At 38.2% G+C, this 17,530-nt stretch overlaps 1 protein-coding gene across 1 annotated transcript in view; it reads right to left on the reverse strand.

The window, feature by feature from the left end:
• The window catches only part of OVA6 (Class II aaRS and biotin synthetases superfamily protein), a 31,830-nt gene that overhangs the window by 2,556 nt on the left and 11,744 nt on the right, over positions 1–17,530 (reverse strand). The window contains 3 exon segments of the mRNA XM_089143683.1: positions 17–216; positions 495–656; positions 961–1,098. Of these exon segments, the coding sequence (XP_088999809.1) occupies positions 17–216; positions 495–656; positions 961–1,098 (500 nt within the window).

Genomic DNA, 17,530 nt, shown 5'->3' on the forward strand with positions numbered 1-17,530 from the left:
AAAGCATAGGGTGTACCTATCTCGGAATGATATAGCCTTGTCCAAAAGCGATGACTGGATCTCATCCAACTTATCCTTCACATATGCCTCCAAAATGGAAGATTCCATCGAAACTCCAAAAACTTTCCCTTGCTTTCCAGGAACATCTCTCCTTGATATAACTAACGTCCCACTTGAAACATCACGAGGTCCAATCTCAATCCTTAGAGGGACACCCTGGTGAAAGCAAGATCATTAAGATGATGGCTCATGAAAACTAAGAATCAGTTGATCTATCTCCAAGAAGATTTGGGCACAAGCAACAGTGAACAGACAATATATTAATCCACTTCATGGAGGGTAGAATAGAAAGCATACTTGGAATTTCTGAATCCAACATCAACATCGAAAGAAAATTGGATTTATACACAATCTGAGATCAGCAAAACAGAGCAGATGATGGAGCTAATAGCTTATACAGATCTTGTACCCCGTACATAAGCAATAAAGTGTACCTTCATCTCCCAGAAATTAAATTTCCATCCAGGCGTTTTCTGTTCCGAGGCATCCAACTCAACTTTGATCCCTGAAGTTTTCAATACTTTCTCTACAGAATATGCAGCATTCAGAACTCCTGTTTTATCATCATCCTTTTTCCATATTGGTACAATTACCACCTATTAACATGTTTCGACAAACAAAATTGAAGTTGAGTTAACTCAGAAGGTGTGGAAAAGCAGTCCAAGTATGTGCAAGTGCTGTTCACACTCAAATTATTCTTGCCATCAGGAGGATTACTCAAAAAGCCAGAAATTATTGGCAGGTGAACCAAAAATATATGAAAGGTTAATGGTTGTAATGAATAATATGAAAGCTTTAACCTTTAAGGGTTGGGGCCCATGGAGGTGCAGTGAAGCAGAACATAACAGAGGGGTTTAGGGCACAGTAAAGGAGAGGAGAGACAAGGAGATGAAGGCTTACTTGAATTGGTGCAATCTTGGGAGGGAGCATTAAACCTGCATCATCTCCATGAACCATGATAATACCACCAACAAAACGTGTGCTGACAGCCCACGATGTTTGCCACACATATTGCCTTTGTCCATTTTCATCTGTGAACTGTTCAGATCAACATGTTTCAGACAGAAAACTAAACATACAATGAAATCAGTAAAATGTGAGGAGAAATATCATTAATGCATTAATGCCATTAAAGAAAAAGGGGGCGGGGGAATCTGTTAGTCCCCCATCCCCATATGACAGACACAAAGATGAAACTTCAATTAGATGACAAAGAAACAACAACAAGAAGCCTTGTCCCAACTAAATGGGGTCTGCTACATGGATTCTTGCCTTCCAATCAGCTTTGTTTGAGGCCATGCTAGATTCAAGTCCTAAGCTATGCATATCCTTTCTCACCACTTCCCTCAAAGTAATCCTAGGTCTACCCCTAGCTTTTCTAATTCCTTCAATATGGATTATATTACTTCTCCGAACAGGGGCATTTACAGGCCTTCGTTGAACGTGGTTGTGCCACCTCAGACAACTTTCTCGTAATTTATCACTTATCAGAGCTACTCCCAATCCAACTCTAATATAAATCCTTCATAGTTTTGCCACTCATCCATCTTAGCATATCCTCGTTTCTGCCACACTGAGTTTATCTACATTAATTTTTTTTAACAACCCAATACTCTGCACTATATATCAGAGCTAGTCGAACGACGGTCTTATAGAATTTTCCTTTAAGCTTTAAAGGAATAAGTCAATCACACAAGACCCCCGGATGCACCTCTCCACTTCATCCACCCTATTTAAATTCTTCAGATATCACCTTTTTTTATATATGATATGATTGAACCAAGGTACTTAAAACAATAACTCTGAGGCATCTCCTTATCATTAAGTTTCACCACCTCATTGTCTACCTGGTTATGACCAAAGTAACAAACTAGATATTCTGTCTTCGTTCTACTTAGTTTAAAGCTTTTGATTCCAAAGTTGCTCTCCATGACATAATTGCACCACTAGAACCTAATTCTTTAGGTTCATCATTTTGTAAACACATAAAACCTCAAACAAACATATACATTTCACAATCATTTTAACAAAACATCAGTTTCAAAAAGAAGTTTCAATCATATTCTATAATTTTGTTCTTGGGTAGTAGCACCATTGCCCTTGTCATGTATTTGGGGACCTGTCAACATTTACAATAATGAATCTTCTGAGCCGAATAAACAATATAGCCAACCATGTAAACAAACCAAATAAATCATACATCCATTAGTTCACCAAAGTACCATGACACAAAATTACTTTGATTACTTCTTGATACCCATTTTAGTTCTCCATCCCCTCCCCCTATTAACTCCAAACCTAAGCTCTACTAGTAGAGAAGACACCCTTAATCTAGACCACACAAGTGGCATTAGTCTCATCTCAATCTCACTAGGAGATTATCTTTTTAGTCTCTTGGCACAAGGTCAAGTGTCCTCCATAGGCAGAAATCATTAATCTAGTCTATCTTTTCACTTTTTAATCTTGCTTTATGCCTTCCAATTTGATACCCTAGGTACTAGGACTTACAGAAGCTGTGCTCGTCAGCACGTTAACATTTTATTTCTTTTTATTGCTTCTTATCTCCTCCATTTTCTTTTCCCTTTTCATGTTCAGTTTCAATCTTACATTACTTTACCTCTTCAATTTCAGTGAACTTCTTTCATTTCAATTATCACTTAGCCATGTTTAAACAAGGCTTGACACAATTCATTGGGGGGGGGGGGGGGGTGTTGTCAATGGTGCGGTTTGGGGCTTTTTCGGGTTGAAAAACACTCAGCCCAAGCACGGCCCATGTCAAAAATAACCGTTTCAGGCCGGTTTGGGTTCGGGTTGAATAACAGTTTGGCTAATGGGTTTATGATACACAAGAAAACAAAACGAAAAAAATAGTTGAGCATAAAAATTGAACCAGAAGATGGGAACTCAACTCTCAGCAGGATTTCCTTGCTATGAGCTAGATTAATGGCCACTTAAAAGAACTAAAAAGTAGCCCCTTATTTGGGTTGGTCTATTGAACCAAAGACCATAAATTGAATCAGTATGGAAGTAGACTTCTTGGTGATTCAATTGACTTTATAATTGTGTGGTATCATTATAATTTGTATTTAAGAAAATGAGGTAATCGATATCTTCAATGATGTCTTTCGTATATGCTAGAACTTCAAAAATTGGAGTAATATGGTGCAGAACAAGAGATTACGCATGATACTACTTTCTTAAAAATGAAGCAAAGAATGAAGCTTGAGTTATACGAATTTAACAAGAGAATATTACTTTATTCAAAATCTACCTTCTCATTACATTCAAATGTTGCTTTATAGGCAAAAGAGGAAACAGAAAAAGGGGAATTATTTAATATTGAGAGACTCAGAAACAAACAAGTCCAAAATATTTAGTGAAAATGCAACCAAAGAGAGATTATGTATAAAGTCCACAACAAGAATCAAAGCCATAGGTATCCCTAAGAAGAAGAAGAAGAAGAACCGAAGAAGAAGGTTTCTTTACGATATACCTATAACAGGGGCAGGCCGCAAGAGGAAATAGAGAAAGAAGAACAGAAGAAGAAAATCAGAAATGCTTGCCCCTTGCAGCTTGCCAGTCGTTGCAACTTGCTGGACTCACCGGAGACGGAGAAGCCAAGAAGGTGAAGAGCGAAGGTGAAACTGAAACCTAAACACTTATTTTATAGTTTTGAAGTAAAATAAAACCTAAATCTAAAAGTTAAAAGAGTATTTATTGTTTAATAACAAACTATAAAACACTAAAACGGGTTATAACAGGCTGGACGGGCTAACAGTCCTCACATGGGTTGGCCAGGACTAGCCAGATACCGTTTGGGCTAGGGCTCCTCAGCCCAAACACAACCCATTAAGGTTCGGTTCAAGCTATAACAGACCGGTTTGGTCCGAGTTATAAATTGACACCCTTACAATTCATATAAGCATAAGCATTGTTTCTCCTTTGTTGGTAGGGTTGAGCTCATTCAGTTTGTCCTCCAATCCTCCTACCTGTATTGGTGTGGCATCTTCCCGATCCCCAAATCTATCTCGTCGGCAATGGAATCTCTCTTTAGGGCCTTCCTCTAGAAGGGCCAGGAATCTACGCCATACCTCCGCCCCATTAGGTGGTCCAACATTTGTTGGCCCAAATCTAAAGGGGGTCTAGGAATCCATCGAATCCAAGAGGTTAATTCAGCTGCCTTGCTCAAGCTCATTTGGAAAATTGTCTCTAAACATGACTCTATCTGGGTCATCTGGGTCCACTCTTACCTCCTCAAATCAAATTCTTTCTAGACTGTCCCTATCCTATCCAATCCCTCTTCGACCTAGAGGAAGCTTCTCCTCCTCAGACCCCGTGCTCTCCCAGCCATTACCACCCTCATTTCTTTCGGTTCCTCTATTTCTTTCTGGTTTGATCCGTGGCATCTGATGGGCATTCTCCTCTCCCTTCCCCCCCCCCCACTTTGTCTATGAAACCCACATCCCCAAATCCTCCCTTCTCTTGAACTTCATCGTTAATGGCTCCTGGGTCCCTACCCCCCACCCTAGTCTCACACATGTCTGGAACTCCCTCCCCCCCAGTCCCTCTTCCCCCCCCCCATGATACAGTTGTTTGGCTCCCTTCCACCACCAAATCCTTCACCACATCCTCGGCTTGGAACCTAGTTCACTCCCCCACCACTGCCTACCCTTGGTCCTCCTTGGTTTGGTTCAAAGACCACATTCCCCGTCACTCCCTTAACCTTTGGTGCCATGATTTACCATCTGTGGTGGGAGCGTAATCTCAGGCGCTAGACTTCCAAATCCCGCTCTCTTGACTCGATTTGGAATGCTATTTATTTTGATGTATCTTCTAGGGCTAATTCTATCCCCCATCCCCCGGTAGTTGATTCCCCAAGGAACAAGCTCATTGTTGTCTCCTGGGGTCTCAACTCCCAATTCATTTCTCCTGCCTGACTTGGTCTTCTTGTTGTTCGGTGTTTCGTTCCTTTAATTTAATTATTTATTCATCCAAAAAAAAAGAATATTAGTAGCATTTCAATTCAAATATTTCAGTCAAGTACTTCCGCTATCACTCAATGCAACATTCAATTCTATGCACTTCTATTTTGTTCGAAAGGCAACATATCACACACTTCCATAGATCACACAAATGAAAGAAATAAGATAGGTTTCATATTAACAAATGAATATTACCCGTTTACTAAGTGAAACCATCCACTTGCAACATACATGAGTTAGTCAATACCGCTACCTGTTCTTGTTCCAGACATATATCTTGATCCAGAATCAGTTAAAGCCTACACTTCCTCCTATTAGATCAAAACATATATTTCATTTATAAAACTCATATTGCTACATTCATAAGAAACTTGAACCCTATTGGTTTCAGCTGGGTTTATGAACCTACTTTTACTAATTTCAGCTTTATGACCTTCCTAAAAACTAACAACTACTCAAATGTAAGATCCATAAGTTCTTGAGAAAACTAGGCAAATGATTGTCAAACAATTTTCCCATGTCCTCTACTCATCTTCCCTTCAGACTTCCCAATAGGCAACAATTTCTCTCTTTTATTATCCCCTCCCCACTAGAACACCTTGGCTAAGACTAAATTAAGCAACTATTTTTTGCTGTATTTCCCCCCCCCTTTTACATCAAGAACAACCACCTCCAGCAACCAAAATAATGCATTGGCTAAAAGAAATTAGGGAAAGGCTTTCACTTAAAGCTTCGCTATGTTAACAGGGTTGAACAAAGATATTATACATGAAATGTTCACCAATGAAATGAATTTATTCTATAAAACACATACATTACAACTAAACATCAGATTTTACATTAACATTCAGATATGGGTACCATCTTGAGATGGAATACCTTTACTTTGGATCAAAGAGTTGTCTAAAACCATCAAAAAACAATATGAGTTGCAACCCTCACTATGGAGAGGCAACTAAGGCTCAACTATGCCTCTCAGGCATTTTCACAAACATCTTAAATGCAACCTTGCATAGACTTTGAAAGAAAATTTTCCTAACTAACTAATGCATGCATCCACCCCTAAGAGAAGGGTTTTAAGAAGCAAGATCTTACCTTAATTTGAGTAATTCAAGGGCCCTTAATCTCATATCTTCAAATCAACTCGCCCCGCCCCCCGCCCCCGCCCCCCCCCCCCCCCCCCCCCCCCCCCCCCCTCCCCCCCCCCCCCCTTTTTTTTTTTTCCCCCCCCCCCCCCCTACACCTTCTTGCATTTTTAGTTTTCACATTTTTTTTTTATAAAACCCTACATAATTATTGTTATGATCTTATGATGCTTGATGAGATAAAGCTATGTTTTTATTATTTTTTGGATAATTTTTCATAACTATGATTCTTGAATGTTTTTTTATTTTTATTTTTATGAATGTGATTGTTGAATGTTTGTTTAGTACTATAGTTTATTATAAAAAATATTTGTATTAAAAAGTAGTTATATTAAAAATATTGACTAAACCGCTTTGGTCGGCGTATTGCGCCTAGACTGCCTATGGTTGAGAGTATTCAACCTAAATAGAGGACTCAGGCTCCTTCCAAACCCCCCTTAAACAGCAATCTATCACTCCTTAAATTTCTTCCTTTGTTCTTCCCCAACTTCAGCATTTTCTCCTTCACTAGCGAAAACAAAATGAGGGTGGTTGGGGTTTTGAGATTCGTTTCCAATTCTCTTTTGCTTTTGTTTTTCTTTTAACTTAAAACTAATCATGGGTTAAAGGGACTGATTCAAATCTGAACCAAACCAACCCAAATTGATTAAGTTCATAAACCCATCATTAATAATAAATAATGAATAAAAAAATACAATTCATCATTTTTTTTTAATAATTCCTTAGCTATTGTGGCTTCCAACGCCTAGACACAACCACTCACACTAGGACCTATTCATAAGATGGATAAACCTTTATTAAAATAATGGTACCAATGCGAGGGCATTACATCCTCTCCCCCCCCCCCCCCCTTAAAATAAATTCCGTCCTGAAAATTTGCTTGCCTTAGTAATAAAAAATGTCCAGGATATCGAGTCTACATATCTAACTCTAGCTCCCATGATGCCTCTTAACCCGAAGGGTTACCCCATAATACCTTCACAAGTGTCATGAATTTGTACCTTAGCTTCTTTTTTTGTCGATCAAGGATCTTTAATGGTTTTTCTTCATATGTCAAATCTTGTTTCACTAGCAAATGATTCATAATGCAAAATATGAGATTAATCGGCGACATATTTCTTCAATGTTGATACATGGAATACATTATGGATGTAGAACAGCTTTAGTGGCAAGGCAAGTCTATAAACCACAGCTCCAACTTGCACCAAAACCTCAAATGGTCCTATAAATCGCAAACTCAATTTCCCTCTCTTTCCAATTTTAGAACACCTTCCATTGGTGCTATCTTCAGAAAGACTTTGTCACCTACTTCAAATTCCAATGGTTTCCTTCTATTATCAGCACAACTTTTTTGTCTGCTCTATGCAGTTCTCATCCTCTCTTGAATCAACTTATCTTCTTATATGTCTGTTGCACCAAATCTAGGCCGAGCAATTGCTTCTCAGCGATGTCACTCAAACATAATGGAGATCTACATCTTCTTCTGTAAAGGGCCTCATAAATAGCCATTCTTATAGTACACTGGTAGCTATTCTTATATGCAAATTCAATCACTCCAGCTTCTCTTGAAACCAATCACATAAGCCCTTAGCATTCCTCCACTACTTGAATTGTTCTCTCAATTTTTGTATCTGTTTGTGGATGGAAAGCCATACTAAAGCTTAATTGAAAGCCTTTTATAAACTTTTCCAAAACCTAGAGGTACACCTTGGATCACGGTTGAAAACTTTGGATACAAGCACTCCATGCAATCTTACAGTTTCTTTCACATATAGTTTCGCCAATTTTTCCATCTAATAGTTTATTTGAATAGGAAGTGTGCTGATTAGGTCAGCCAATCTACAATCACCCAAATGGCATCATATCCTTAAGAAGGTCTAAGCGAAGCAGTTAAGAAATCCATGGTAAACTGTTCCCATTTCCGTTCAGGCACATCAAGTGGTTGTAATAGCCTTGAAGGTCTTTGGTGTTCTGCTTTTACTAGTTGGCACATCTTTCTGAAGATAGCACCAGTGAAAGGTGTTTTGAGATTTGGAAAGAGAGGGAACTTGAGTCCGTGATTTATAGGACAATTTGAGGTTTTGGAGCTGTGGCTTATAGACCTGCCTCACCATTAGAGCTGTCCTACATCCATAATGTATTCCTTGTATCAACGCTAAAGAAATATGTCGCCAAGCAATCTCCTGTTTTGCATTATAAACCGTTGCAAGTGAAACAAGATATGAAATATGAAGAAAAACCATTAAAGATCCTTGATTAGCAAGAAAGAAGCTAAGGAACAAATCCATAACACTTGTGGGAAGGTATTATCAGGTAGCCATTCGGGTCAAGGGGCATCATGGGAGCTGGTGTCAAATATGTGGACTCGATACCCTGAACTTTTCGATTGATATGGTAAGCAAATTTTGAGGACGAAATTTATCTTAAGGGGGATAGGATGTAGTGCCCCACATTGGTACCATTATTTTAAAAAAGGTTTACCCATTTATGAATAGGTCCCAATGCGAGTGGTTGAGTCAAAGCGTTGGAGGCAATAAAAGGTAACGAATTATTTTTAAAAAAAATTGATGGATGTGTATCTTCTTTTTTTAGTTCATTGTTTATTAATAATGATAGGTTTATGAACTTAACCAATTTGGGTTGGTTTGATTCAAATTTAAACCAGCCCCTTTAACCCATGATTAGCTTTAAGGTAAAAAAATAATAATAACATAAAACACACAAAACAACAAAAAAAAAAAAAAAAAAAAAAAAAAAAAAAAAAAAAAAAAAAAAAAAAAAAAAAAAGAAAAAAAGAAAGAAAGAAAGAAAGAAAGAAAGAGAAGAAAGAGAAGAAGAAGAAGAAGAAGAAGAAGAAGAAGAGTAAAAAGAGAAGCAAAAATAAACTCAAAACCCCAACTCCCTGTTTCATTTTTGCAAGTAAAGGAGAAAATGCTGAAGTTGGGGAAGAATAAAGGAAGAAATTTAAAGAGTGAATGATTGCTATTTAAGGGCTTTAGAAAGAGACTGAGTCCTCTATTTAGGTTGAATACTCTCAAGCATAACCAATAGATTTCTTTCTAACTAGAAGAACTGATAGATTGTTGTGCAAGGATTGCAAGGTGATACCGGGGGAAAGCTTAACTGCACAACATAGACTTGTGGTCTTGGATATGTGCTTAACCCCAAAAACACATAAAAGGTCCAAGGTTAACTATCCCAGGATAAGATGGTGGAACTTGAAAGGAGAGTGCTCGAAATCCTTTCGTTAATGAAGTAGTCAAACAAGGAAAGTGGGATTTTAAGGGGGATACCAATGCGATATAGAATGAGATGGCTATGTGTATCAAGAAGGTGGCTAAAGATGTCCTAGGTGAATCAAAAGGAAAGCTCTATTCTTATAGAGACACTTGGTGGTGGGATAGTGAGGTTCAAGCTGCCATTAGGAATAAGAAAGCTAGTTTTAAGACATGGCAAAGAAGTAAGGATGTTGAGGATCTTCAAAGGTATAAGTTGGATAGAAATAAAACTAAGAAAATTGCAAGAAAAGCAAGGGAAAAGAAGTATGAAGAGTTATACAATAAGTTGGGCACGAAGGAAGGGGAAAAATCTATTTATAAGATTGCTAAGATGAGGGATACGAAAAGTAGAGCTCTTGACCATGTTAGATGTATTAAAAATGGAGATTGTTAGGGCCCTAGGATGAGGCCATGGAGGAGAGAGAGAGAATTAGGGTTAGTTGAAGGTAATAAATAGAGGGACAATTGAGTGAAGAGGTATCGGATATTTATGAAAGCTTTCTTAGGCAGCCGTAGGCTAAGGGACACCGCTGTGAGGTGTGGGGGTGACTGGCACCATAGAAACCAGAGTCTATCTTGTTAATTCTTGCAACTTTGTATTAATTTTCCAAGCTATTATAAGGATCTTATCAACTGGTATCAGAGCATTCACGATCCAGGGAGGTGATGGCACTGCCTTCATTTTCTGGTGAAGGAGACTTGTAAAGATGGATTTTAGAGGTTCTTTTGTTCTGCTGGGAGAACCAAATCGAGGAAGAACAATGGCTAGGTGTGGCTCTCCAACATCTGGAAGGAGAAACCCTTGAGTGGCTCTACCAGAGGGAGTGGTCAGTACTGGATTGGGCGAGTTTCAAAGAAGCTTTGAAACTCAGTTTCAATGGAGGTGAGAAGATTGGAAGGGCTTCTAATCATGTGAAACTAAAAAAGGTTAACACACACGGAGACCTACAATTGCCTGCTGAACCTCTAAAGTTTACTGAAAACGTTGAAGTAACTGACGTTGTAAACACCATCAAAGCAATTCAGACCTGGGGAATCAACAGTGATGAGGCATCAGTTGAGTTCTTAACAGAACCACCATGGGAGAAACACAGTCTGTCGATAGATAACAACAGTTGGGTAGCACGATCTCCTGCGAAACCCCCATGGGTGATGGCAACAGCTATGGAAGAAGAATTGTCGGCACCATTGGAGCAGAGACAGCTTGATTTTCTGCAAAATTCGTGTGTGACAGAGTTGCGGTTATGGGGCAAGTTTCCTATATAGGAAGATCTTCAAGGATCGGTTTCCCTATTCGGATTGAGGGTTATGATTGCGAAACATTTTCTAGAAACAACTCAAGGGAAGGAAGAATCTCAATCGGCGGTAAAAGAGGAAGGTCACTGCAAGCTGTTGATCGCAAGTCTTATTCTAGAAATTGCAGCCGGTGTGGATGAGTCTCGCAGGAAAGGAAGAAGACGATGGAGTTTTAGGGTTTTTGGATTTGGTTCGACTCAACTCAAACCGGTTTATGGATTTGGTTCACATATTAAGAGCCAAAATTCTTATCCATTCGGCCCAACCCAAGTATGCAAAGGATCAAACTTAGGCCCAAAGAAAACCAAGTTCAAAGATTGGGCCGTCAGTTTCCCTAAGAAACCCCCTTGGGCCCAACCTATTCCATTAAACCCAAGCCCATTCTATTGCATTAACCCAAATTTCTTAGCCCATGATTTCAAGTGGTTAGGTTTAACCAACCTACAAGCAACACTATGGGCCCAACTCATTCTATTAAGCTCAGTCCATTTTGTTAACCCAGTACCCAAGTTATATTTTTTAACTCATGGGTTTAAGTGTTTGAACGCCACCGATTCAAAGATCCACTATGGGCCTAGCCCATTTCCTCCCAACAATACCCAATATATCTCATTTACCACTTGGACCCAAATAACCCAGTTAGACCACGACCCACATTTAAGATTACTTCGAACCAAGCACTTACCGAACCAGGGCCTAACCGAACCACAAAATGGGGAAATCCTCATCTTCAACCTCTCGAAATCGCAACAACAGTAGGCGGCGTCAAGGGAGTTGCAGACTCGCGTTGGGCGTTGGTTTCGTTGCCAGCGACAGAATCTTCCAAACCCAGTGTATTGCACCAAGCTTTGATGCTATTTCTCACATCTTTTCGCAGATCTGTATTGGAGAGGTTCCTCGTGTGGCAGAAACGCTCGAATCTTCCAAACCCAGTGTTTATGTGGCAAGCATGTGCTGTGAAGCATGAAGACCACACCTCAAATTTTCCATCACCTTGAGGACAAGGTGATTTTTGAGGGGCCGGTAGTGTTAGGGCCCTAGGATGAGGCCATGTGGAGGAGAGAGAGAGAATTAGGGTTAGTTGAAGGTAATAAATAAAGGGACAATTGAGTGGAGAGGTATCGAATATTTTATGAGAGCTTTCTTAGGAAGCCGTAGGCTGAGAGACACCGCTATGAGGTGTGGGGGTGACTGGCACCATAGAAACCAGAGTCTATCTTGTTAATTCTTGCAACTTTGTATTAATTTTCCAAGCTATTATAAGGATCTTATCAGAGATGGTAAAGTATTAGTATGTGATGAGGACATTAAGAAAAGATGGAAAATCTATTTCTCTAGTCTACTAAATGAGCATACTTCAAGCACTTATGATTCAAACAATTACCCCTTTCACCAAGGCACCAATTTTCGAACTTATATACATAGAATTTCGATGTCCGAAGTAAAAGAAGCATTAAGGAGGATGAAACTTGACAAGACACAAGGTCCTGATGAAATCCCAATAGAAGTATGGAAGAGCTTGGGAACCCAGGGACTAGTTTGGTTGACTAAGTTGTTTAATAATATTATGAGCACAGGGAAAATGCCAGATGTATGGAAGAGAAGCATCGTAGTTTCAATTTACAAAAATAAAGGAGATATTCAAAGTTGTAATAGCTATAGGGGCATTAAATTGATGAGCCATACTATGAAATTATGGGAGAGAATAATTGAAACCCGTTTGAGACACTTAACTACAATTATGGAGAACCAATTTGGGTTTATGCCGTGAAGATCTACAACAGAGGCTGTTTACCTAATTAGGAGACTTATGGAAAGGTATAGAGAATGTAGGAAAGACCTTTATATGGTATTTATTGACCTAAAAAAAGCTTATGATGAAGTCCCTAGAGCATTAATTTGGCAAGTACTAGAGAGAAGAAGTGTTGCAAGTAAATATGTAGATATAGTTAAGGATATGTATGATAGTTCGGTGACAAGTGTAAGAACAGTGGGGGGACAAAGTAATGAATTCCCAATTATAGTTGGGCTACATCAAGGATCAACTTTAAGCCCATATCTATTTGCAGTTGTAATTGATGAATTAACTAAAGACATTCAAGATGAGGTTCCCTGATGTATGCTTTTTGCTGATGATATTGTGTTGATTGATGAGACTCAAGTGGGGATTAATACCAAATTAGAATCATGGAGAGTAGCTTTGGAATCAAAAGGCTTTAAACTAAGTAGATCGAAGACAGAATATCTAGTTTGTAATCATGATCGGGCAGACGATGAGGTGGTGAAACTTAACAATAAAGAGATTCCTCAGAGTGATTGTTTTAGGTACCTAGGTTCAATCATAAGTAAAAGAGGCGATTTAGAGAATGAGGTTTCCCAAAGAATTAAAATAGGGTGGATGAAGTGGAGAGGTGTGTCCGGGGTTTTGTGTGATCGGTGTATCCCATTAAAGCTTAAAGGAAAATTTTATAGGACCGTTGTTCGACCAACTATGATGTATGGTGCAGAGTGTTGGGCTGTTAAAAAGAATCATATAGATAAACTCAGTGTAGCAGAAATGAGGATGCTAAGATGGATGAGTGGCAAAACTAGGATTGATAAGATAAGAAATGATCATATTAGAGTTGGCTTGGGAGTTGCTCCCATAAGTGATAAGCTTCAGGAAAGTCGTTTGAGGTGGCCCGGCCACGTTCAACAAAGACCTATAAATGCCCCTGTACGGAGAAGTGATATAATCCAGATTGAAGGAACTAGAAGAGCTAGGGGTTGACCAAAGATAACTTTAAGAGAAGTGGTGAGAAAGGATACATATAGTTTAGGCCTTGTATCTAGTATGGCCTCAAACAAAACTGATTGGAAGGCAAGAATCCATGTAGCCAATCCCATTTAGTTGGGACAAGGCTTATTGTTGTTGTTGTTGTACTCTCAAGCATAACCAGTATAGAGCAAGAAGGTGTAAGCTGATTTGGAGATATGAGATTGAGGGCTCTTTGATTATTCAAACTGAGGTAAGATCTTGCTTCCTAAAACCCAAAGCTTATAAATTTTATTTCAGGTTTCTCCTAAGGGTGGATGCATGCGTTAGTTAGGAAAACTTTCTTTTAGAAGCCTATGCAAGGTTGCATTTCAAAAGTTTGTGAAATGCCTGAAAGACATAGTTGACCCTTAGTTGCCTCTACATAATGAGGGTTGCAACTCATGTTTTTTTTTAATGGTTATAGGAAACTCTTTGACCCAAAGTAAAGGTATTTCATCACAAGATTGTACCCATACTTGAATATTAATGTAAAATCTGAAGTTTGGTTATGATGTATGTGTATTAAAGAATAGATTCATTATATTGCTGAAGGTCCATGTATAATATCTTTGTTCAACCTTGTTAATAGAATGAAACTTCAACTAAAAGCATTTCTCTAATTTCTATTAGCCAATGCATTACTTTGGTTGTTGGAGGGTGGTTGTTCTTGATGTAAAAGAACCAAATAATAATAATAATAATAATAATAATAATAATAACAATAATAATACAACAATAAGTAGTTGCTGAATTTAGCCTTACCAAAGCTTGGGGGGAGAAAGAAAAAAGAGAGGAATTGTTGCCCATTGGGAAGTCTGAAGGGAAGCGAACATGGGGAAATTGTTTCACAATCATTTGCTTAGTTTTCTCAAGAACTTTTACATCTTATATTAAGTAATTATTAGTTTTTATGAAGGCCATAAAGATGAAATTAGTAAAAGGGGGTTTATAAACCCAGCGAAAACCAAGAGGCTTAAAGCTTTTTACGAATGCAACAATAAGAGTTTTGTAAATGAAATATATGTTTTAATCTACTACAAGATAGAACGAGTACTAACCAACTATGGATCAAGAGATATGCTCGGAACAAGAACAAGTAACTGGTATTGACGAACTCATGTATGTTGCAAGTGAATGGTTTCACCTAGTAAAGGGACAATATTCACTTGTTAATACAAAGCCTATCTTATTTCTTTCATTTATGCGATCTATGAAAGTGTGTGATATGTTGTCTTTCGAATAAAACACAAGTGCATGGACTTGAATGTTGCATTGAATGATAGCAGAAATACTTGACTAAAATATTTGAATCGAAATGCTGGTTATATTCTTGAACTATAACTAGGAATAAGAAACAATGCTCATGCTTGTTAAATTCAGAATTTGCATGTTTCTTTATTTAAATGATGGGACTGTGTTGATAATTGTATGAATTGTGTCAAACCCTTTTCAAACAAGGCTAAGTGATAATTGAAATGAAAGAGGTACACTAAAATGGAAGAGGTACAGTAATGTAAGATTGAAATTGAACATAAAAGGGGAAAAGAAAAGGAAGGAGGAGAAGCAATAAAAAGAAATACAATGTTAAAATGCTGACAAGCACGGCTTCTGTAAGTCCTGGTACCTAGTGTACCCAAATGGGAAGACATGAAGCGAGACTGAAAAGTGAAAAGATAAATTAGACCAATGATAGCTGCCTATGGAGGACACCTGGCCTTATGCCAAGAGACTGAAAAGAGAATCTCCTAGTGAGAACCTATAAGAATGAGACCGAGACTGAGATTGAGACTGATGCCACTTGTGTGGTCTAGACTAAGGGTATCTTCTCTATAGGTAGAGCTTAAGTCTGATGTTAATAAAGAAAAGAAGAAAAAAAAGAACTGAAATGGCTATCAAGAATTAATCAAAGTAATTTTATGTCATGGAACTTTGATGAACTAATGGATGTATGATTTATCTGATTTGCTTTCATGGTTGTCTATATCGCTTATTAGCTCGTAAGGCTCATCATTGTAAATGTTGACAAGTCCCTAGATCCATGACCAGGGCAAAGGTGTTGCTACCCAAGAATAGAGTTGAAGAAGAGGATGGGAACTTCTTTTTGAAACTGATGTTTTGTTAAATTGAGTTGTGTAATTTACATATTTCTTTGAGGTTGTATGTATTTAACTAGGTAGTGGGTGAAAACTCAAATGTAAGTAAGATAGGACAATGGACTGTATATAATAATAAATTCAACACAGATACAACTCTACTCTAAGAATGATCATAAAAATCAGTTTGCTCATCAGCATAGTTGGTTTAGATGCCAAGTCAGTAGCTGCAAGTTCAATAGTTTCTAACCCATCGAGAAACTCTACTTGATTTGTTATATGGATAAAGATATTGAAATCCAATCAGAACCCAACCTGGATATGACATCTCTGCATCCAATGTATCTTGGGTCAACTTTGGATGTTCTAGATATGTAACTGTTAGGAAAGGGCAATTTGGGAAAGACTGATCCATCGAGAGTTAGTGCCTTGCGCTAACTCTCGATAGGAAAAAGATAGTGGTAATTAAGAGTTTTATACCAATTGAAATTGGTTGATGCTTTCCTATATAGAATAGACTTGTAAATCAGCCTATATATATTGAAGTTATTTTGAGGTGTGCTCATAAGTTTTCTTAGAGCCTCCACAACTAAGTCGTGGCTTCCAGCTTCTCCTCTCCCTCATTCTTCACCTTATTCTTTCTCAAACTAACATGGTATTAGAGCTGTAGGTCATCTTATTCCTTTCGATTCGAAGAATTACTAGTACAAACAGTTGATTCTATAGAAAGAAAAGAAACCGTACCTGTGAGAGTCGTTTCCAGAAATTAAAGGGATGCAGCACCTTACGCTGCACTTGTTGGTGATTTCTATTTGAAGATTGACGCAGCTTCTTACGCTGCCATTACTTTGATGTCTTCGTTGAAGATCGGTGCAAGGGAATGCCCAAAATTGATATCGGATATGCAATTTTCAGGTACGAATAAACTGTATTGAGATACTTTTCGTTTTATGATAGAGTGTCTCTCGATCTGTTTAGGGTTGAGAGAATAACCACTCTTAGGAGAAGAAGAAGTCGCCGGAGTAGTTGATCTGTTTTTTTTTTTTTCTTTTCTTTTTCTTTCTTTCTCGTTTCCGACGCTGTTTGAAACTGGAGAGAGTGAGAGAGAAAGAGAAGAGTGAGGGTTGAGAGAATAACCATTCTTAGGAGAAGAAGAAGTCGCCGGAGTAGTCGCTGGTGCCGCCGGAGTAGTCGATCTGTTTTTTTTTTTTTTTTTTTTCTCGTTTCCGACGCTGTTTGAAACTGGAGAGAGTGAGAGAGAAAGAGAAGAGTGACTTCGTGACCAAGTTTCCTGATTTTAAGACTGGTTTTGAGTTGATTTGGTTTGCTCTATTGGTTCAAGTGGTTCAATATCTGGTGGTTTGTTTCTTGAATTAATTCTGATTCTGAGATTAATTTGATTTGAATTATTGAATTTGATCGAGATTAACTGATTTCGATTTCTGATTCTGGGACAATCTGTTTCTGGTTTCTGATTTTGGGATTAATCAGATTTTGATTTCTGAAACTTATCTGCATCTGATTTCTAAGATTAATCTGATTTGGTTTTAATTGTGTTTGGATATTGGAGAAACTTCAAGTAAAAATACCATGACTGAAATAATTTCTTCATCCTCTCATCGGTTAACTGGGAAGAAATTAGAGGGTGCATCAAATTTCCACCAGTGGAGGGCTATAGTTAGAATCATTCTTACTGGACGGGGACAAATAGATCATTTGACTAAGACTGTACCTAAAGAGGATGATACTTGGGCAATTGTTGATGCTCGAATACTTGGGCAGATGTTTAATTCCTTGGCCGATAATATTGTAGATTTGGTTACTCACTTACAAACTGTGAAGGAATTATGGGAGTATTTGAATGTGTTGTATTCTGGTC

This window comes from Hakea prostrata, chromosome 2, assembly GCF_041222555.1.
Source record: "Hakea prostrata isolate BN-2017 chromosome 2, UWA_Hpros_2, whole genome shotgun sequence".
Lineage (NCBI taxonomy): Eukaryota > Viridiplantae > Streptophyta > Magnoliopsida > Proteales > Proteaceae > Hakea > Hakea prostrata.